Below are 22,778 nucleotides of genomic sequence, written 5' to 3' on the forward strand. Positions count from 1 at the left end.
CATTTAAATTCTTTCAATGACATTTTTCCTGTCTCAAACTCCTATGCAAGCCCCATATTTAGACAAGGTTTTGTTTTTATTTTATTTATTTTTTAAATCTGTGAGCTGCTTTAGTACTCCTGTAGCAAAAGTTTCTCTTTCTAAAAAAAAAATAAAAAAAAAAAATTCATTCCTAAAGAATTAGCCAGACTTTAAGTTTAGACTCCAAGTCTAAACTGGATCCATTCCTCTGTTAAGGTAAAAACGTTCAAACTTGTAAAGAATATTTGTAAGTCTATTTGAGCCAAACTGCCCACAATTGCCGGGAAGCAGTATCTCAATGGATTGGGATAATGCTCCAGAGAATGGCGGCTTTTCAACTATTTTTTTTTTAATTTTCCTAACTTTATTGAAATATGCCAAGAGTACATAGGCAGCAGGAATGTATGAATGGAGGGGAAAAGTCACATGTACAATAATTTCTTAAAAAGTGAAGGTTAATCTTGGGAGATATCAACTCCCTTCCCCTCCCCTTCCATCGTTTCCATTATGATTAAGCCTCTAACCTAGCATTTAGAGAGAGAGAGAGAGAGAGAGAGAGAGAGAGAGAGAGAGAGAGAGAGGAACTTTTGCAAAAAAAAAAAAGAAAAAAATCAAAGGAAAGAAATTATTTCCTGCTCAGATAGGATTCTTCCTTGGCACCTAATTACGAGGTGTGCTGAGTGGTGGAGAAACACAATTTCAGGGTGTAAGGGTATGAACCTTTTGGGTTTTTCATCTGGTAATGGTTCAGGAAGCCCACAGTCTCCAGGGCATCACTCTTGGATGCCCACTCCAGCAGCCCAGAGGAGCTGCGTACACTTTTGCCTGAGAATACTGTCACAGAAGATGGCCGCTTCACTCCCAGCTCATCACAGATCTCAAAGAAGCTCTCCTCCATCACCTCCGGAGGGGAACTGAAGAAGTGCAGCACACTGCTAGGGTGCTGGATGTGGTTCTTGGCTGCCTGCTCCGGAGTGGAGAACTGATTGCTCCTTGATTCACTGAAGTCTCTGTAACTGGAGGACCCGTCTTCCAGCCCATAGGGCTGACCGGGCCTGATGGCAGGTTGCTTAGAGACACAGACTGTCAGCTTCTGTCCAAACATGACGTTGTCGTTGAGGTGAGTGATGGCCCGGCCCACAGCATAGCCATCAGCCATCTCCACCAGGGCGGCCCCTGGCTTGCTTTTCATGAATCTCACCTTCTCCATATTGCCGTACAGGCAGAAGACATTGAAGACTCAGTCACAGTTCATCTTAGACTGATCCAAGCCATAGACCATGAGCTCAGAGCTTTCGGCGTGAGGGCTGTACTTGGGTGGTAGGGGAGAGGGTGGTGGGTGCCCATATTGGGGACCGTAGCGACTTGGGCCCCGGCGGTGACCCCCCACTGGTGGGCCCATCCTTCTCGCTTCGTAGTGAGGTGTGGGGAGGGGGGACAGTAGCCCTCATCATGGCAATGGCTGTGGTACCCACCGTAGTGGGCCCTTCATATTCTGCGGGATAATCTCCCAAGAGAGGGGGTGCCTCTGGCATTGGTTAGGGTTGCTGCCAGGGCCACCTTGTCCACTGAGGTTGGGGTTTGTATAGTCTCAAGTATCTGGATCATCCTTGAACACATTCAAGCGTGTAGGCTTTGCATATTTGATCTTCAGAGTGCAACAGCCAGAGTAGATATCAGCCCCATGGAGTGAGGCCTTGGCCCGCTGAGCACTCTGCACAGAATCAAATTCCACCATGGCCTGGACTCCATGCTTCCGGAAAATGACAATCCCTGGACAGGGCCACAAGGGTTACAGATAGCGTAAGGAACATCCGTGGTGATGGGATAGATGGGGTTCAGAATAAGGAGAAGCACGCTGTTGACACTTCAGGAGTCATCAGGGTCTCCTAGGCGAGAGATCTTCTGGCCAGTGGAGTAATTTACAAAGGCTGGGTGACCAGCGATGCAGATTTGGTTGTTGGAGGCATGGTGCACAGCGTTGCAAGCCCCCAGCACATCTTCAAACTCTACCAGCGCTTGTCTCTTCTTAGGGATTGCCACCACATAGCGGATAGGCCCGAACTCCTGCAGGGCCTCCGCGAGGTCCACCTCCACCACCCAGGCGATCAGGCCCCTGATGTGGACCACTTGGGAGGCAGGGGTTTTGTGTGGGTCATCGTGGTTCTCCCTGCCTCCATGCTGGGCCGCTGGCGTTATCAGTCTTCGGGGCCCAGACACCCTCACTGTCGCCCGCCACCGCCATCCTCACCATCGCTCCTGGTCGCCTCCGCTACTCCTCCGGCTGCTGCCTCTGCTCCAGCCACCAATACCGCTTCTGCTTCTCCTTCGTCTACTTTTATACATTGCAATCAAAGGAGGGGTTGTGGGTGGGTTACATGAAATCCACTGGTGATAGATTAGAGAGGAGGGTGGGGCTGGGATTGGATTAAAAAGTAAAAGGATAGGCATGTTCTTAGGTGGGTACGGAATAGTTAATGGTCAACAATGAACATGATAACAATGACAATGAAGGAATCTGTGGTATTTGTCCTGGTGCCCAGGCACCTTAGGTTGTGCCCCAAGGGGTCTGGGAAAAGGGAAGTTAAAGTTATGGAGGCATTTCAAGGGTATGTTATCATAGATGAAAAGAGGACAGATAGGATCAGTTAAGGTAAAGTTGACTTTGTCAGTGAAGATACTGGCCTAGGACGTAACTACCCACCACAACTGCTTTTAATTAAAGGGTAATTTCAGACCATCCTTTTTGGTGACTTTAGGTCTCTGAGTTTGCAAGACCACCATGCAGGCCTTCTCTGAGCTGGTCAGGTTAGCAATGGGGCCCCTTTTGTCCACAACTCACTGTTTGACTATGGAACAAGCTTACTTGTCTTGATGCACACCTGTGAAGTAGTTAATGTACAGGGCTTTTGTAAGGATTAAATAAGTAATCAAAGTCTAGTGTTTAAAATAAAGTAGACACCAATTAAGTAGCTATTGTGTGTCCTTATTTTATCTCTTTGTTGAGGCAGATTTTTGTTTTGTTTTGTTTTAACCACCACTCCTAAGCTTACTTAGTCCTCTTCTTGTGCATTCTGTCTGTGTCACAGCACTTATCTTACTGCATTATAATTGCTTTTTAAATTATCTTTCTCACTCATCAGGCAAATGGTTCTCAAGTGGAGGCAATTTTGCCCCTGTCCCCAGGGTACATTTAGCAATGTCTAGAGATATTTCTGGTTGTCAGGACTGAGGGAAGGGGTGCTACTGGCATCTGGTTGGTAGAGGCTGGGGATGCTATTGAATGTCCCAGAATGCATAGAGCAGCCCTCCAAACAAAGAATCATTTGGTCCAACATATCAGTAGTTGATATGGTTTAGCGTAGGAAGCCATGCTTTGGACTATAACCCTATGTAGGAGTGACCGTTGTTATCAAGAAACTCCAGGGTGGGCTCGGGCTGCCTGTTACTGTGTCCAGTAACGAATGCAGGGTTGAATCACATAAGGCAGTGGTCGGCAAACTCATTAGTTAACAGAGCCAAATATCAACAGTACAATGATTGAAATTTCTTTTGAGAGCTGAAAACCGACTTCTGAGCATGGGCCACGAAGTTTCAATGGCACTGTATGTGAGTGCCCGCACGTGGTATTTTGTGGAAGAGTCACACTCAAGGGGCCAATGAGCCACATGTGGCTCGTGAGCCACAGTTTGCTGACCAGTGACATAAGGCATTATTGAGAAGACCAGCCAACCAAGAAGACAGGGTGCTTGCAAGCATTCAAATCCTGTCTTCCGGAAAGATGCAGGGGACAGGATTATAATGGGGAATGGGCTAGGGTGAGGCTGGGAACGAAATGCAGCCATGTGCAGCCCTGGCGGTCCTCAGACATCAGCTATTGTCCTTAGTCATCAGGCGGTAAGATGATGTTTTGACTGCTGGTGGGTGGTCTGACCCTGCTTATCCATTCTGCTTGCTGGATTCACAGCTGAGTCTCCTCGTCAATCGCTTGTCACAGGCCTTGAAAAGGAAACTTAAGAAAAACTTACCCCCCACTCCCATAAAAATATGTGTTCTAAGATTTAAAATAATTTTATTATTTTTCAGATTATCAGGTGCTCTATCTATCAGATTATAAATCCTCTATCCCTGTGACTGATTCCTGTGTCCCTAGCACCTAGCACTGTGGTCCTCATGTGACTCTATTAATTAGTGGAGTGAATGAATCAGGACCAAAAGTTTAGCCTTGACCTAGCCTCACATGGAGTTTGTCACTCCTTGTAGTCAACATGTGGGTTTCTTCTGCTGAGTCTCAAGTATATATCCAACCCCTACATGGAGGTTTCCTTTCCTACTTTTCTGTTCTGTCTAGAGATCAACTTCCTATTTCCCCAAATGACAACAGTCTCTGCTTCACTGAGAACTTACTTGCCAGTTACTGGATTTAGTGAAACACACACACCGATTTTAATGTAAAATCCCATGAAGTTTACAGTTTAATAGGAGACAGTTGAAACACCACTAAGCAAATTACCTATGTAAGGTCTTTCTCGAGCGTATTAGTATTTTAACAGGGACCTTCTAAAATCATTATGAATGAACTAGTGGCCTGGTGTATGAAATTCGTGCATGGGGGGAGAGGTGTCCCTCAACCTGGTCTGCACCCTCTCCAATCTGGGACTTTCTCGCGGGATGTCTGACTGCTGGATTAGGCCTAAATCAACAGTCATATATTCCTCTCGAAATCCAGGACTGCTGGCTCCTAACCTCTCACCTGCCTGCCTGGTTGCCCCTAACCATTCTGTTTGCTGGCCTGATCATCCTCAACTGCCATCTGATCACCCCCAAGTGCCCCCTCTCTCCAGCCGACTTGATTGTCCCTAACCGCCTCTGTCACAGTCCTACTACCAAGGCTTTGTCCAGAATGATGTCCCAGTAGGTCTCCTGGTCTAATTAGCATATTATCCTTTTATTAGTATAGAATAAAAAAAAATTCACTAATGCTGATTTCTAGACTTTGCTTGTGCATGGAAGGTATATTTAGAAAAGAGGTGTATCTCCAAAGGTCCCCAGGTACAGAGGAGTGTGTAATCCTGAGCAGCTCCCTCACTGGCTCCCTGTCAGCATGGGGTAGATACATAGACCAGCTACATCTGGCTTGCCCATTTAGCGGGTCTATTCCTTTCTTGACAAGCCAACGAAGGGAGACCGAAATAGAACCCATTCGAGCTACTTAGAGGATTCCCCTCTTCCAGCAGTTAATTATAGGTGCTCAGTTTGATTAGAATCATCAGAGAAGTGCATTCACTACTGATTTCAGAGTCCTGCCTGGAGCTGAGAAGAAGGAAGGCATCCCCAGCATTTGCTCTGGTTCCTCACTCGCATAAGAAACCTTGGTGGTCAGAGTTTGAATGCTTCGCCACTTCATGCAGTGTCAGGGTCCATGTCTGGTTTCCCTTTTTGATTTGCCTTACATTTGAATTGTGTCATAAATGGACTTTAAACTGATGAAAATTTCATGAATGCTAAATGCCACTCAGATATTAAAAGATTTTCAAATGGCAAGTTCTTGGAAAACACAGATTCAGCCTATAAAATAATACATTCTCCCTAGACATTCAATCACCTCATCTTACATCATTCAGATCCTGGGCACTGTGTCTCTCCTGAAGAAGTTTACTGTCAAGAGAGAAAGAAAATCAGGGTAAGCCCTGGCCAATGTGCTCAATGGTTAGAGCATTGGCCCACACATCCAAGGGGTTTTGGGGTCACTCCCTGTCTCGGGATGGGGCACATTGGAGAGGCAACCAATTAATCTGTCTCACATCCATGATGTTTCCTTCTCTCTCTCTTTCTCTCCCTCTCCTCCCCCTCCCCCACTTCCACTCTCTCCCTGAAAAGCAATGGAAAAAAATATCCTCAGGTAAGGATTAACAAAAAAAGAAAATAAGGATAAGAATTCTGTTTATTGAATATCATTTGCATGCTAGACTCATAGATAGACATTTGGCACACATTATCTCACCACAATCTTGAGTTAAGCATTATTTTCACTATTTTATATGTGAGGACTGTGACTTAGTGAGTTTAGGTGAATTGGCAAGTGTTACACAGCTAGAAAGTATCGAGTCAAGATTAACTTAATACTGTTTGTGTGGATGACGTCATAAATTCTTTGAAGGAAGGGAAGACTTGGGAGAGGGTATAAAGAAAGATGGGAGTGGGATGTGGCCTATTGATTTCATTTGCTTTTTAATTTCACATAAAAGTGAGATAACACTGACTTCTTTATCAAAGCAATCCTCTCCTCTTCCCTCCTTAAGTCTTAGTGTCACAAGTCCTTGAGAGACTAAGGTGCCCCTGGTAGCTGGGGCTGTGCATTTCCTTGGCTGCACTTGGCCCAATCAGTAGCTATGGATGCACATTAACAGACCAGTACTGGATTCTGGAAGGACTTAGATTTGAAGATTCATTGCCCTCAGTGTTCTCTAGTCCACTCATCCAAAGGAAGCTTGGCAGTAACATTCTTTGACTCCCACTATCCTCTGGGAGTGACAGTTATCCCACAAGGATTAATTGTGTACAAAGGAAACTCCTTTTGGGGGCATTGTACCTGATGAGGGGAAATGGGTTTTCTCTCACAAAGCTTACCTTCTGCTAGTGCAGAGAGTACCCACCTAGTTAAATATAATGGTATTTATATTTGCAATACACACACACACACACACACACACACACACACACACACACACACAGAGGCATAATCACATACATATTCATTCAAATGCAAAACATGAATAAAACATGTTTACTTAACTGTGTTACATATGCATTTGACAGAAGCATCACTGAACAATTTGGGGGTTACTGCCAACCTGTGCCAATCATTTTTTGTTGTTTTGTGTTTTTTACAATCAGTTTTTAAAATCCAGTGTTTCATAGACAGATTTTAAAAAATGGAATCAACGTTGGCTCATTCAGTTCAATTTACTCTAAGTGAACAGAGAAAATTCAAGTAACAACCTGTAGCCCTACTCCTGCTGTTTTCATCAGAGCATGGGAGTCAGGGGGCAGCCACAGGCAGTCACATGCCTTCCTCTGAGGGAGGTGGGATCAGACTTGTGCCACCTTGCCCAAAAAGGCTGTGCAGAAGTTTGGGATGGGGTGATGGTATGGCCTGACAAAGAGGAGGATGCTACTTGCTATTGAGGTCGTGAAAAGGGAGAGTTCTGTGTTGGCTGAGGGTCAGGAAGAGGCAGGGCTTGATCTGGGCAGTAGAGATGTTTCAGGAGAAGGAGAGGAAGGCATAAAGGAGAATATTATGGGGAGCTCAGAAACTCTTCTCTGAGGCCTAGAACTTAATTACAAGGGAGCAGAAAGGTTGGAACAATAGGAAGGGGTATTTGGGAGTAAATTTTCAGAAAATATTGGCAAATCAGCAGAGTTTACCAGCAGCTCTGAAATTCTGCCTGATCAGGATCCTTGTTCTTTGTGAGTGTGTGTGGGAGATCTTGCCAAATCTTAATTCACTTAAAAGGTCTTAGGTTCTCTCTGGTTTAGGAAGAACAAGAATCTGCTTTATTTCTATGTCTGTCACATCTGGCTGACCTTATTTTGACGTCTTTATATTATTATAATATGACAGTGACAGGTGAGAACCCTGGGAAACTGGTGTAACTTTTCTTTTCTTTGTGCGGGGCCTTTCTATGAAGCGACACAGTGGCTGTGCCTGTTCCATGTTACTTTGGTCTCTGAAGCAGTGCAGTTGTTCTCTTCTAATTAAGTGGTTTGGTTCAGAAACTTTTTTTTTTTTTTTAAATAGAGTGACTAATTCATCAGAATTAAGCAGAACTCCCTGAATTGTGGATGCTTGATCCTATGTTAGGCTCACTACAAGGAAATCCTTCCAAAATTCATGTTCTCAAATCAGGCTAATATAGAATTTAATGGAAATCTAACAATGCAGATCCCTGGGCCATAGTTGAAAAGACTTCCATGAACCAAATTAGTTAGGTTGAGACCCATTGAACTGCCCCTGTATTTTCACAACTTGACTATAATTGAGAATGTGATTATTAAAAAATGAATATTTTTAATCACCATAATAAATATGGACTATCAGAGGGAAAGAGGGGTGAGGGAGGCAGAAGAGGGTAAAGGGGAGATGAATGATGATGGAAGGAGACTTGACTTAGGGTGGTGAGCACACAGTACAATCTACAGATGATGTATTAAAGAACTATACCCCTGGGGCTGGGCTACAAGGGGCCAATGGGGAATGGTGGGGAGACATCTGTAAGACTTTCAACAATAAATATTTTTTTAAAGTCTATACACCTGAAACCTATATAGTTTTATTAACTAGTATCACCCCAATAAATTCAATAATTTTTAAAATATATATTTTTATTGATTTCAGAAAGGAAATGATAGGGAGAGATTGAAACATCAATGATGAGAGAGAATCATTGATTGGTTGCCTCCTTCATGGCCCCTACTGGGGGTCAAGCCCACTACTGGGCATGTGCCCTTGACCAGAATTGAACCTGGGACCCTTCAGCCTAAAGGCAAAAGCCAGGTAGGGCAATATATATATAAATGAACATTACCACCCTACTTCAGAGCCACTGAATGGAATCTCTGAGTGGAGGAACCAGGAAGTTACACATGTAATAACTATCTCATGTTGACAGGTTCCAGTTCAGGATTACTGAACCTCAGACTCTCCTATCTACCTCTTCATTTCCAGCCACCATTTATCACTTTTAACCAGCAACCTGCTAGGCATTCAGTTCACCTAAAAGTTGACATTGTCACCACAGAGGTTTGTCTTTGAGAACAAGATGTTGCTCTCTGGCTTTGTGAGTAGACAGGGATGAGCGATTGAGAAACACTCCCAGCTATACACCCAGCACAACCAAGGGCTCTGAAGAGCCCACAATAGAGAATTAAGTAGGACCTAAAACCTTCTCCCAATGTTGGCTACTCAGCCTCTTTGACTTATAGCCAAGGACTTGCATCATCATGGGGATCCAGAATATGGGAGATGTGCACCCAACTTGAAGACATAGAAAATGCTAGGATTATAACTATGCATTTTATTGGGGATTTGTTTCCTGCAAGTGGTCTGCAGAGAACATGGTGCAATTTTTATTTTATTTTATTTTATTTTATATTTTATATTTTAAATATATATTTTTATTTGTTTCAAAGAGGAAGGGAAAGGGAGAGAAAAAAAAATAAATGAGGGAGAATCATCGATCGGCAATCTCCTGCATGCCCCACACTGAGGATCGAGTCTGCAACCCAGGCATGTGCCTTGACTGGGAACCATGACCTCCTGGTTCCTAGGTCAATGCTCAGCCACTGAACCACACCAGCCAGGCAATGGTGCACTTTTTAAAATTCCATGCAGACCTAGTAAACTTGCAGGCGCAGCCCAGCATAGGCAGGAGAAATATTTCTGTGTCTGGCTGGACGTGATGCACATTCTCAACTCTCCCCCCTTCATAGACACAGTGTACGCTACAGAGAGCAAAGTGTAATTTTAAGAACCTTGTAATTCTTTACAAATTAACACAGCAGATGGTGTTTATGAGAGCCACATAGGGAGGACTATTTGGGACGATGCGAGACATGTGTTCCAGGGTTTCGGCCTGCTTTCTACTTAGTTTAGTTTTTAACTGCCGTGCTGCAAAAATGCTATTTGCCTCATAAAGTTTTCACTGGAGCCAAGTGTGAGCAAATGCCCAAGAGTTGGTGGCCACGCATTCTCAGTATGAAGGGCTTCGAGGGGTTGGGGCCCTGACTCACCTGAACCTAAGGAGGGTCTGCCTTGACTGAGAACCATGCCCTTGACCAGAATCGAACCCTGACCCTCCTGGGAAGCTCCATCCTGAAAATGAAAGACAACACAAAGGTGCTGAGAAAGAAATCAGCAGCTCTAGATTGGGGCTTGCTAGTTCTCAAATCGTTTTGACTGTCCAGCTGTTCAAAAACAAAACATCACTGAAGCTGGTTTGGCTCAGTGGATAGAGCGTCGGTCTGGGGACTGAAGGGTCCCAGGTTCGATTCCGGTCAAGGGCATGTACATTGGTTGTGGGCACATCCCCGGCAGGGGTTGTGCAGGAGGCAGCTGGTCGATGTTTCTCTCTCATGGACATTTTTAACTCTCTATCCCTCTTCCTTCCTCTCTGTGAAAAATCAATAAAATATATTTTAAAAACAAAAGATCATTTTTCCTTCCTTTTCTCCCGGTGATGAGACTGAGAGGGATCAGGACCTGTGTAGTTGCTCTCATACAGTGCTGGTTTTTAGAGGGGAGCCGAAGAGGAGGGAGAAGGTGCTCAGGTGCAGCTTTGCGGTGGTGATGCTGGGGAAACAGGGAGAGGTGGTCCTCAGAGGCCTGGCAGAGACCAACCTGACTTAGGCAGGAAGAAAAGTCTTGGTTCTGAAAAATACAAGGCATTCTTTTTAGGGGTCCCTCAGCATGCAGGAAGTGCTTGGTACACCTGAACTATTTCCTCTTCCCATTGTCACCTAGAAACGACTTCATTTTCCTTTGCTGTGTGGGTGTGACCAGAAAGGCCCTAGGTATTCCCAGGATGGCATGCCTTTTTTTTTTTCTTCGTTCTAATTTTTTTTTTAATTGATTTCCAAGAGGAAGGGGGAGAGAGAGATAGAAATGTCAATGATGAGAACGAATCATTGACTTGCTGCCCCTTGCATGCCCTACACTGGGGGATCAAGCCTTCAGCTCAGGTGTGTGCCCTGACAGAAAATTGAACAGTGACCTGGTTCATAGATTGAAGCTCAACCATTACGCCACACTGGCTGGGCTGGCCTGGCTCTTTGCCCCAGACAGGGTTCTGCCCGTCTCTTAGAAGTTCTATTTCACTAAGCTCATTCCCTTTTAATGTCTAGAGTCCTCAGGCTTATCTACTCCCACCTCTCACTATTTTGAGAGAAGGATTTGACAGTCATTTACTAATTTTATGCTTCTTCTCCCAAGTGTGTGTACATGTTAATCCTCTACAGCGAGCTTGTCAAGCTTGCTGCCAGTGAGCTACATGCCATGGGGTCCACTGGCTGTGAGTTTGACATGCTTACTCTACAGGCAATCAAAAGCTTTGATTTACATCTTCTGGCTCAGGAGAGATTTTGAACAGGGAAGGTTGGGAATAAGGTAGAAAGAAGGTAGGCAACAATATTACTCTACCATTGGCAACGATACAGCAACCCTTAAACTCCACCTCTGTACAAATAGCCACCCCACAAAGATCTATATCATGACATCTGGCAAACAGTCAGAATTGCACCATTCATTCATGTACAATACATACTTTTATGCATAACATATCTGTACATAGTTCTAGTTTGCTTAGTACCAATTCATTGCAAGACACCAGGCAAGAAACTTCAATTTTAAGAAAACATAGTTGGGCTGGCACTATTTTGGAGCTCAACCCATCTGGTTTTCCAGATGACCTAATCAACTTGTAATCCCTTACAAAAAAAAAAAAAAAAAAAAAAAAAAAAAAAGCCTGGCTGGTGTTGCTCAGTGGTTGAGTGTCAACTTATGAACCAGGAGGTCACTGCTCAATTCCTGGTCAAGGCACATGCTGGGTTTTCAGGTTCAATTCCCCAGTAGGGGCTGTGCAGGAAGCAGCTGATCAATGATTCTCTCTCATCAGCAATATTTCTAAATGTCTCCCTTTCTAAAATCCCCTTTAAAAAAATAAAAGAAAATATATAGTTGGCTGACAACTTCCTGTCTGCTGTGGACTGATATGTCCCTCCAGAATTTATATATTGAATCCTTACACTCCCTTTTCCTGCAATGGTATTTGGAAAGAGGGGCCTTTGTGAGATAATTAGGCTTAAATGAGTTATTAGAATGGGGATTTTTCTGATAGGCTCTATGCCCATATGAAGAAACACCAGAGAGCTTGCTTGCTCTCTCTCCGTTATGTGAGGACACAGAGTGAAAGCAGCTGTCTCTGAGCCAGGAAGAGAACTCTTACCACAAACCCAAACTGCTAGACCCTGATCTTGGACTTCCAGTCTCCAAAATTGTGAGAAAATAAATATCTGTTTTTTAAGCCACCCAATCTATGATATTTTGTTAAGACAGCCCAAACTGACTAATACACTGTCCTCTACTTCTAATAGGGAAGGAGGGACAAGAGTCATGGTAAATTTCTCAACAGTACAGGATCCTAATGATGTATCTTATATATTTATGCTAGAGTCCTAGTGCATGAAATTCATGCATTGGAGTGTGAGGGGGTGTATCCCTCAGCTCAGCCTGAATCCTCTCCAATCTGGGACATCCCTCTCACAATCCAGGACTGCTGGCTCCCAACTGCTTGCCTGCCTGCCTGATTGCCCCTAATTGCTTCTGCCTGCCAGCCTGATCACTCCCTAACCACTTCCTTGTCAGCCTGATCTACACCTAACTGTTCCCCTGCCAGCCTGATCACCCCCAACTGCCCTCCCCTGCAGACCTGATCTCCCACAACTGCCCTCCCCTGCTGGCCATCTTGTGTCCACATGGGGGTGGCCATCTTCTGTGATGGAGTGATGGTCAGTTTGCATATTACATCTTTATTATATAGGATTTTAGCTTTATGGTGTGACATCTGAAATCCAATTAGCAATGCAAGAGATTTGTATGGTATAATTGTTAGCCGAGTGGGGATTGCTTATAAAACACCAAATAAATTGTATCCATAGCTTTAGAAGCTCAGAGGAGGAGGGGTCATTGTGAACTAGGAGGGCAGACCCCTGACATATGGGTAGAAGGCCAAGACTTGGGATCCCCACACAGATTATCTTTCTATAAACTAAGGCAGCCCTCTGCCTGACAGTTTTCTGATTTCTGTGAACTCTAAGCAATGCAGACCCAGTTACTGACCTCTTTTTTGAGATGGTGAAAAATGCCAGACTCTAGGGATGCTATAGGTGCTGATAGCTTTAACTGCAACTCAGTGGTTTAGGGAATATGCACTTAAAAATGTAGTGAAAGTTAAAAATTCATAGAAATTTAAATCATTTATTCAGTATGGGCATATACGTGTTTGTGTGTGTGTAGAAAATCAATGGAAATTTGCACTTCACCTTGCCTACTTTCATCCCAACTGTAAAGATAAAGTAACTTTCTTTTTAGCAGTTTGCTCAGTTCATGGTCTTCCGCAGACTTCTAAGGGATGTGTGGTTAATTAACCTTGGCTTTTAGCAATCACCCAAGGCTGGGAGCTGGGAGAGCGGGACTTTGATAAAAACCATCGTCTACACAGGGCTGCCTGACAGATAATCACTGAGGACTACACCTGTGTTGATAAAATAAATCAAGGAGCAAGAATTATAGCACTACACAGGTGCCAACCACTTCCTATGGCTTTGATCAGCAAATTGTGAAGTGGGTGAAGTTTATTTTTAGGATCACACATTTTCCAAATTATTAATTACTTTCATCCCTGCTTCCTATACCCAGGTGCCTACTAGGACCATCCATCATTCAGTCCATAAATAAAATACATCTTAGGGGCCATTCGATTAACATGTTCTCAAGGCTAGTGACCAGCAGGATGTAGGAGAGAAATATTAAGATTTAGAGTTTGGGCAATAAATAGCTCATTCTGGGGAAATCCCTGTGGGTGAGACAAAGGCCTGAGATCCCAGAGAATGTTTGGGCTGTGTCCACCGGAAACTCCCTGGGGTTTTCTCTCTCTACCAGACTGCCTTCAGAGTATGTTAGTTGGGTATTTTAAGGTCTCTGATTTAGTCATGCCTTTTGGTCATAAGTGACAGCAATCCAAGATGAACAAACAAGGGAATTTATTAACTCAAGACATAAGCAAATCCATTGATAGATACTTGTGGCTTTAGGTTCAATTGGATTCAGGAGCCAATGTGTTTCACTCATTGATTTAATAAAAATTATCGAATGCCTATCATGTGCCCAGCTCAGCTCCAGTCTCTAAAGATAAGCAAAACAAAAACTGCACTCTCATGGAGCTTTATTTTACAAGTTAGTATGTAATAGAAATATGAACCAAATTGATTTGGCTCCAAAAGCTGACTTCCCTTCTTCTCTTCCCTAACTCCTCTCCTCTACCACCACCCCTCTCTCTCCAATGCTTTTCTTTTTGGTAGCATATATTTTTAGACTCTTCATAAGTATCTCAAGGCTTATCTACTGCCAGTTTATCAATCCCAATGGGGGGAAATTATGCCTCCTCTCCAATAATTTCACCTACAAACCTATATCCAAATCTCATTGATTTGGATGTTATCATAAGTTTAACCCTTAACCAGAAACCCTTGGTTGAGTCAGAAGGAAAAATCGGAGGATTTACTTAAAAGAAGATAGATTTCTGGGAAAAGGAAAACAGTGACATACCTGAAGTCTCCGAGCCAGTCCTTCTTTGCTCATGGCCCTGTGTGTGTACTGACATCGCTATGCTGATAGGTAGAGTCTGGGACTGTCACCAATAATCTTTTCCTGTTATTCTTTCCTATATTTTGATGATTCTTTCCTTCAGCATTGATGAATTTTGGCAGAGAAGTGTCAGGATATATTTTGCCCAGACACTTTGTCATTAATTTTTCTCTTTCTACATTTTACCCTCATCCCAGAGTCTAGGAAAGCTGGGTTGTCATGTGGTCCAGGAATCCTGATCATGGATTTGATTTGTGGCCACTGCTAAGCTTCATCCATTCTAAAGAGATATTGCCAATTTCTTTTCCAATAGAAATGTCCACAGCTAGAGAAAAGGAAATATTTAGGAAGGCCCACATTCTCAGACTGTGATTTACACATAATATAAAGGTATTATGAAATGTTCAAGGTTCTATAAACAGTGGTGCCATATATAATAAGACTATGATTTCTGTATGCAGGGTTTGGAGATAGATGGGCAATCCTCCAAATGTGATAGGGTGACTGCTGGATCAATAGATGATTTTTTCTCCTTCTTTCTGTTGTCTAAATAATGGTTTGATTGACAAGGAAATGTGTTAGTGAGAGTGCATAGAACAGTGGTCTGCAAACTCATTAGTCAACACAGACAAATATCAACAGTTCAATGATTGAAATTTCTTTTGAGAGCCAAAATTTTTAAACTTAAACTACTTGTAATGCCACTTCTTCAAAATAGACTCACCCAGGCCATGGTACTTTGTGGAAGAGCTACACTCAAGGGGCCAAAGAGCTGCATGTGGCTCTCTAGCCACAGTATGCCAACCACAGGCATAGAACATTATTGATTTCTGCCATTCTGATTATTTTTTTTCAATGTATAATTTTGTTGATTTCAAGAGAGGTAGAGAGAGGGAGAGTTAGAAACATCAATGATGAGAGAGAACCATTGGTCAGCTGCCTTGTACATGCCCCCTACTGGGGGACTGAGCCCGCAACCTGGCATGTGTCCTTGACCTGACTGGAATGGGACCCGGGACCATTCATTCATAGGCCAATGCTCTGTCCACTGAACCAAACCAGTTAGGGCTGCTGTTCTGATGATTTTGTCTTCTTTTAAATGACAACAGTTTGAAGACTGGGCTTTTAATTAGCTTTCTACAGCTCCAATACATTAGTTCCAGCTATGCAATATTTTGAAGATTTCTCATACATTCAGTCAAGTTTGAATGTACCTTGGAGGGGAAAGGAGAAGAGTGAGAGACATCTGCTTCTTACAGCCCTTTCCCACATGTTGATATTGTCCCTGGAACTGATATGAAGCCTCGCATCTGAAGGAAACACTGAGATGCTAGGTAAATGTCTCCAGGGCTTCCGTGAATAACCATCCTAATGAGTTATGTGTTCTAGGTGGTGAGGAGCTGAGATGAGGAATGACCTTTGAAGAAATACTCAGTCAATTTCAGAAAAGTAAAGTTTAATATCCTTACTCTTTTGTTCTATAAATTAGGGAGTTGGTATCCATTGTGCAATATTCAGACTTCGTCTTCAGTATTTCAGAAGGGGTGATGGATATTAATATAATAAAAAAATATATTGAAAAATAAGGAAAAGGAAGCTCCTTATCCAAAGCAGGAGAACTTTTATTTCACAAAGAGTCAAAGGGACTTCAGAATCTTGGGGAGAAGGCAGGAAGGGTGGGGGTGTGGAAAGAGATCAATCAAAGAACTGGCATGCATACCGTGTTTCCCCGAAAATAAGACATCCTCCGAAAATAAGAACTACTTACAGGTTTCCTTCTGAGTGAAATATAAGGCATCCACCAAAAATAAGGCTCCCCCCCCCCCCCCAGGCTAAACATGAGAGATTTGGTCCATTGATTCTGAAAGAAATGGAGTCACAAGAAATTCACCAGGAAATTCAGAAATTGGATTGTTATGATGATGCTCCAGAAGATGATGACATGATTGTCATTGAATAAATGAGTAAATTCTTGATACTCTAGGATTCACAGTTTGTCTGGTTTGTGTTGACAACTACCATACTACCGTACCGTATACAGGTAACAAATTTCCTTTATTTTAATTTAACAATAAATGTGTACCATATTCTTCTTCATGGAAAAATAAGACATCCCCTGAAAATAAGACCAAGCACATCTTTGGGAGCAAAAATTAATATAAGACACTGTCTTATTTTCGGGGAAACAGGGTATACACATAATCCATGGTCACAGATAATAGGGTGGTGAAGGCCTGGGGCAGTGACGTGGCTAGCTCAAAGGGGTCAATGATGGGAGGGACATATGTAATACTTTCAACATTAAATATTTAATTAAAAAACAACAAAAAGGAGGCAAAGGGTAGTATTACAAAAAAGTGTTGAGCCAAAAACGAACAAAAAGGTACTTGAACTAAAATAGAGTGTGCTTTTTTTCTTGAAGACTAATTGTGAAAATTAATATTTCTATTCATGGCCTCAATCCTTTGATGTAGGATTAAACATTAAACTGAAACTACAAAAGTTTACTGGATAGCATCTGATTACTCTGATGATTGAACTTGAATGTAGAGCCAGAGGATGGGAGAACGAAGGGTTTCCCTGTAAAACTCCAGATCAAGAAATTCATTCCCTCTCATCAGCGAGAGCTGTGGATCTGCCCAAAGTGCATTTTGTACAATAGTGCTCCAGGGCTGAAACAGATGCAGTTTAATAAACACACCTCTCCCCAGCACAGCAGATGGCAACTAGGAAGCCGCCTGAAGCAGTGTGAGGGAGTGCTCTCGCTCTCGCCTACCTTCTCCTTTTTTTTAATAACAATATTTATTAAATGGCATTCTCTATTGCAGACTCATTCTCTATAAGGCAAGTGGGGAGCAAGTCTGAGAAAAGCCACAGGTCTGTGGAAAGAATGTGACAAAGGGACTATACCTTAGACTGAGGTTGTTTTTATTTATTATTATTATTATTTTAAATATTTTTATTGATTTCATAGAGTAAGGGAGGAGAGAGAAATAAACATTAATGATGAGAGCGAATCATTGATGGGCTGCCTCCTGCATACCTCCTACTGGGGATAGAGCCTTCTTCCCCCAGCATGAGTCCTAAACAGGAATTGAACCATGGTCTCCTGGTTCACAGGTGAATTCCTAACCACTGAACTACAACGCTGGACTTTGTTGTTGTTGTTTAATAGCCTTTGAAAAGAAATTCCTGTCACTATTAAATCAAAAAACCCTAGAATTTTACAGGTGAAGGTTGGTTCAGACATGGAATGGGAATAGCTCTGGACTGGGAGGAGTCTGGAGACCCTGGTCAGACACTCATTAGCCAGGTGGTCGGAATCAATGACTTCACCTCTCTGGGCCTTCAAGAGGAATGAAGGGGAGGGGAAGGAGAGCAAACTAACATGGAGTTATCTCTCCCAGAATTAGGTACTGTGCTAACGGTGACAGGTCCTCGCTCTTTTAATGTTCGCAATCACCCCCATAGCAAGCACTGACCCACGTTTTAAAGATGAGATCCCTGACTGTCTACCAGTTCCCAGCGCTCCCCAGTGCCCAGAGAGCGCCCCTGCAGGAAGGGAAGTGAGGTTGTGTGTCCCTGATGGTTTCTCAGGCCCCACATTTCCCGTTTCAGAACTCCTCCTGGCCCCTCCATTCCACTGATGATAAGTCTGGAATCTTAGAGAAGTCGCTAGGTCACTGAGGTCCTTCCTTCCTGACAGAATGGTTACCGCTGGTTTTATTTCCTTCTTTTCAGCAAAGCGGGGAGTAGGTGGCTGACTGACAGAAAACCAAACTCTTGTTTTATTATTAGGTGACCATGTCACAGTGAAGACTTAGGCCACCTCTCGCTTCAGTTTGCTAAACTATTTTGAGTTTGCAGAGGTTGGAGGGCCAGGGAGGGAGAGCTGGGTGAGGCTTCTTTGTGGTTCCCTGGGAACTAGCATTTGCTCAAGATAATCAAACCCTCAGTCACTTAACACCTGTATCCCAGAACCCATGTACAAGACATTGAGTTTTTGTCCTTATTTAAGCTCTTAGAAATATCTATTTAGTTGTCTATTGCAGTGGTAAGCAAACTCATTAGTCAACAGAGCCAAATATCAACAGTACTATTGAAATTTCTTTTGAGAGCCAAATTTTTTAAACTTAAACTTCTTCTAAAGCTACTTCTTCAAAATAGACTCACTCAGGCCCTGGTATTTTGTGGAAGAGCCACACTCAAGGGGCCAGAGAGCCAAATGTGGCTCATGAACCACGATTTGCTGACCACAGGTCTATTGAAAACGAACAGCCCCCAACATTTCTGCCTTGAAGAGAAATAATGTTTTCTTTTAAAATTCTGGTTTTTGGCAAGGTTTTCATACATTGTTTGCCTGAGTGAAGAAAGCAGAAGTCCAGGTGATCCAAAAATAGTTTCTGTGTCTTTGCCAAATCAATTGTTTCATTTTTCCCCACTGCAGAAATACTTTCCTAATTGTCCTGAATATTGTTAATGCCTTTTGTTGTTTCCAGCACATTGACAACATGATTGATTGTCCTGCTAGCCTGGTGAGGAAGACAGGGCATATATTACATTATCCACAGTACTTACGAGAAAACTCAGACATAAAAAAATGGGCATGTTGTTAGTCCAAGATCACAGAGCCTAATAATGGAGGCTGACACTAGAAGGCAAGACTCTCTCTCTCTCTCTCTCTCTCTCTCTCTCTCTCTCTCTCTCTCTCTCTCTCTCTCTCTCAATCATTGGCTTTCTGTCCAGTCGAAGCTGATAATTTAAAAGTATTTCCACATGTGGATGTAACAGAGCACAGGAAAGTATAGCAGTGCACCTTGCTGGACCCCATTTGCTGTGTAAATCTGAACATTGGTGAACTCCTACCATCATTCCTGCACATATACATTATTTAAATAAATTAGAGCTGATAAAGAGCCAGTGAATTCACAATTTCAACGAGTGGCCCAAATTTCCTAAGTTTGAATCCTCAAGTTACCATTTCCCCAGCCTCTCTAAACAGTGAGAGAGAAAAATATTGTACCCAAGTTATCCGCATTTTTTAAAGAATTACCTTCAGCCAAAGACTTGGGAGCTGGAGAAAACAAGATTGCAAATATGACACCAACAGAATCCTGACAATACGGTGACGTGGGATGCTAATGTCACCAGAGATCCTTGGTGCGGACAGATCAGAGTATAGTTGGCACTAATGACGCTACAAAGAAGTTCTTAGGAAAGCAGTTTGCCTCAACAACTAGTCAAACCGATCCCTTCGCATCATGGAGAAAGCCTGCCTGTCCCACTCACCTTCCTCCTAGGACCCACCTTTCTTATTTCTTGTCTTGATGCCTTTCTTTTGCTACCATAGCCTCCCTCTTTCCTATTATTATTATTATTATTATTATTATTATTATTACTACAGACCCAGTGCACAATAATACCCAAGACTCAGACCTGCCTTGCTGGTGGGACCCAGACTGACTCCCTAGGCGCGCTGCAGGGCGGGACTCAGAACTCAGACTGAATCTGAGTGCACTGGGTGGGATGTGGGACCCAGGAGGTTGGTCGCCTAGCCCTTCCCCCTATGATATGGGCCTATTCTGGTGGGGCGAGCTGTTGGGGGTGTGGCTGGCGGGGATAGGGGTGAGGGAAGGGAGGAAGCATTTGGCTGGCAGGCCTGGCTCTTGATCTGGGTGGGAAAGTCCCAATCAGAAGCAGGCCGGCAGAGGAAAGGGGCTGAGAGGTTGACAGAGGGCCCCACTCTCTGGTCAGGTCGGTTGGTTCCTGGCCACAGTGAGTGTCATAGTGACCGGTTGGTTGTTAGGTCCATATGGCTGAGAGATGCTCCATGAACCCCCCGGTGACTGGCCATTTGGTTGTTTTGGTCATGAAGCCTCTTGGCCTTTTATTATTTTGATTATTAATTCATTGATTTTAGAGAGAGGAAGGGAGAGAGAGAAATGTTGATTTGTTGTTTCATTTATTTATGCATTCATTGGTTGATTCTTACATGTGCCCTGACAGGCGATCAGACTCTAAACCTTGGCATTTCTGGACAAAGCTGTAACCAATTGAGCTACCCGCCAGGGTTCCTCTTTCCTATTTAAACCTCACCCAGGATTTAAATTCTAACTTTCCCCACCTCTCTGTGAGATTAACTTGACTTCCTGAATTCAACATTGCCTGAGCAACTCATTTAGCCCTTCGGAGTGTTCATCTGCACAGTCCTCAGCTTTGTTAGTTTCATATTCTGGTTCACTCCACTTTAGTTTTTAACATCTCAACATTATCTTCTAGTTAGAAGTGTGCTTATATAATAGAACAAAATATTAGTATTTTAAGGCAAAAATGAAACATCCTTGTTGTGTTTACTTAATAGATAACCATCTGGAGAAGGAAAGAAAACAGATTTGCATGGAGGTGAATATTAACCTATGTGTAACTATCCTGGGGATGTATTGATTTTCATTCATATTTCAGAGAAAACAAAGTTGAGAGACTAAATCTATTAGCTGTATATTGAAAATTATTATAAAACCGCTCAGATTCCCCAACTCGTGTGTGTTTCTAAAAATGTTCAGCCCTTAATGTCACTAACGTTGAATTTTCTAAATCAGAAATTATTTTTCTTTTTTTAATAGACTGGAAGGAAGGAGAAAGGAGATCCTCTAAACATTGCAATTGATAAGATGACCAAGAAAACAAGAGATCTAAGGAGACAGGTACTATTTTTTGTTTTTTCTTTTAAGTGCATGGTACTCAGTGGTGCTTTCCAAGAATGTTGTTTTTTTTTTTCTTTCTTTCTTTTTTCAGGCTGCCTTTTTATACTTCAGGTTGCTATTCTTTGTAACATCTACAAATACACAGGGACACTTCATCAACAATGTAGTGTCTGCTGAGCAGACAGATGTGACAGCTGCGAGGGGTGTGATGATGAAAACCACCTCTGAGCAGGTAGCCAGTTCACTGCCCAGACACAATCTTCCAGGTGGAGAGACCTGATGAATTCACTATTCACACATCTGGTTTTCAATTTTTTTCAGATCCAAGAATGCAAAGAACTGGTCGCTGATTTCTGCTTGTTCTTGCTTAAACTTGAAGGCATTCAGTGAATAAATAAGAATGCTAATGGTTTAGTGAGAAATACAACTCTTAATCTGATGGACTAATTAAGATCTCTGACCCCGTGTGCTCCCTTGGGGACATAAATCTATGTCAGATGCTCGTTTGGGAAGCAGGGAACCATAGCAGGGAATGTCAGCTGGACGGTGTAAATGGCTAATAGAATCATTTATCAGATGGGTATGTTTTTTCTTTTTGTTTGCTTGTGTGTGTGTGTTTATTTGGAGGTAGGATCTCTGGTCAGGGCTTCTTTTTATGTTGACAGTACTATATGGACACAGTTAAAATTTGTCCTGCAAGCTCAATAGGATACATTTCCATGGTGACCTTCACTTTTTTCTCTAGAAGCTGTACCAGACATTGTTACCATAAAATCCTGCCTGATTTCTGCCTGCTAGCCAGGCTATCTCCTACCTGTAGCTTTTGCATATGACCAGCTCCTTCATGAAGTGCTGATGGTGTTAGTCAACTGGAGCCATTCACTGCCCTCCAGTTTCAGAAGCTGGAGAGGCTGGACTGGAAGGGCTGCATCTAACACTCTGTCATGTCCAGATTAGCCTGGGCAAGAATGGCCCAGGAGCATTTAGAAATGCTTGGAATGTGAGGGAGACGCCCTTCTGATTATGGCTGGGGAACCGCTGGGCTGTCCTGGGGTGCCACACACTTGAACAATGACCTTTAAAAGATATCCCGATTAGTTCTGGAATATGCAGACTCCGGGTTGACTGCCCAAATAACAAGTCCTTTTGGGAAAATAATTTCCTTATTTTGCCTTGAAATCAGGGAGAATAAAACATTGCTCTCTTAGGCACTGGTATTTAATACCAAATACACACATGGCCAGGCCCGCCTCTCCTGGTCCTCTTAGACCTTCTGTCTATAAAAGCCCCCCATCTGATATGAACTGATATGGGGAATAGGAATGGGAGCTGCAGTTAATGGGAAATATTGACTCTGGTGTGTGGAGCCCAGGGTTTTACTTCTGATTCTGCCACTAACCTGGCTTTGCAACTGAGGATCCTTCTCCTCTTGGTCTCCTTTTCTACCTACACAAATAGGGAGCCACACTAGATCTGCAAGTTGTCTTTGAGCTGCATAACATTGGATGAGTCCAAAGGAAACCCTCATTTATTTTCTATGCCAGAGGTCCTACTGCCTAATATAGCTTTTAAAAGCAATGGGAGGGTATTGGGCATCCTCTCTAGGGCTCACCTTTAGCTAGATGGTCAAC

At 43.0% G+C, this 22,778-nt stretch overlaps 1 protein-coding gene and 1 pseudogene across 5 annotated transcripts in view; one reads left to right on the top strand and one right to left on the bottom strand.

Annotated features, from left to right (window-relative positions):
• The window catches only part of CTNNA2 (catenin alpha 2), a 1,074,738-nt gene that overhangs the window by 793,202 nt on the left and 258,758 nt on the right, over positions 1–22,778 (top strand). For all 5 annotated transcript variants that reach the window (XM_045580946.1, XM_036435853.2, XM_045580945.1 and 2 more), the window contains one exon: positions 21,067–21,147. In XM_045580946.1, coding sequence (XP_045436902.1) covers positions 21,067–21,147 — 81 coding nt within the window. The remainder of the gene's footprint in view (positions 1–21,066; positions 21,148–22,778) is intronic.
• LOC118717728 lies at positions 387–14,437 on the bottom strand (annotated as a pseudogene).

This window comes from Pipistrellus kuhlii, unplaced genomic scaffold (assembly GCF_014108245.1).
Source record: "Pipistrellus kuhlii isolate mPipKuh1 unplaced genomic scaffold, mPipKuh1.p scaffold_m20_p_13, whole genome shotgun sequence".
Lineage (NCBI taxonomy): Eukaryota > Metazoa > Chordata > Mammalia > Chiroptera > Vespertilionidae > Pipistrellus > Pipistrellus kuhlii.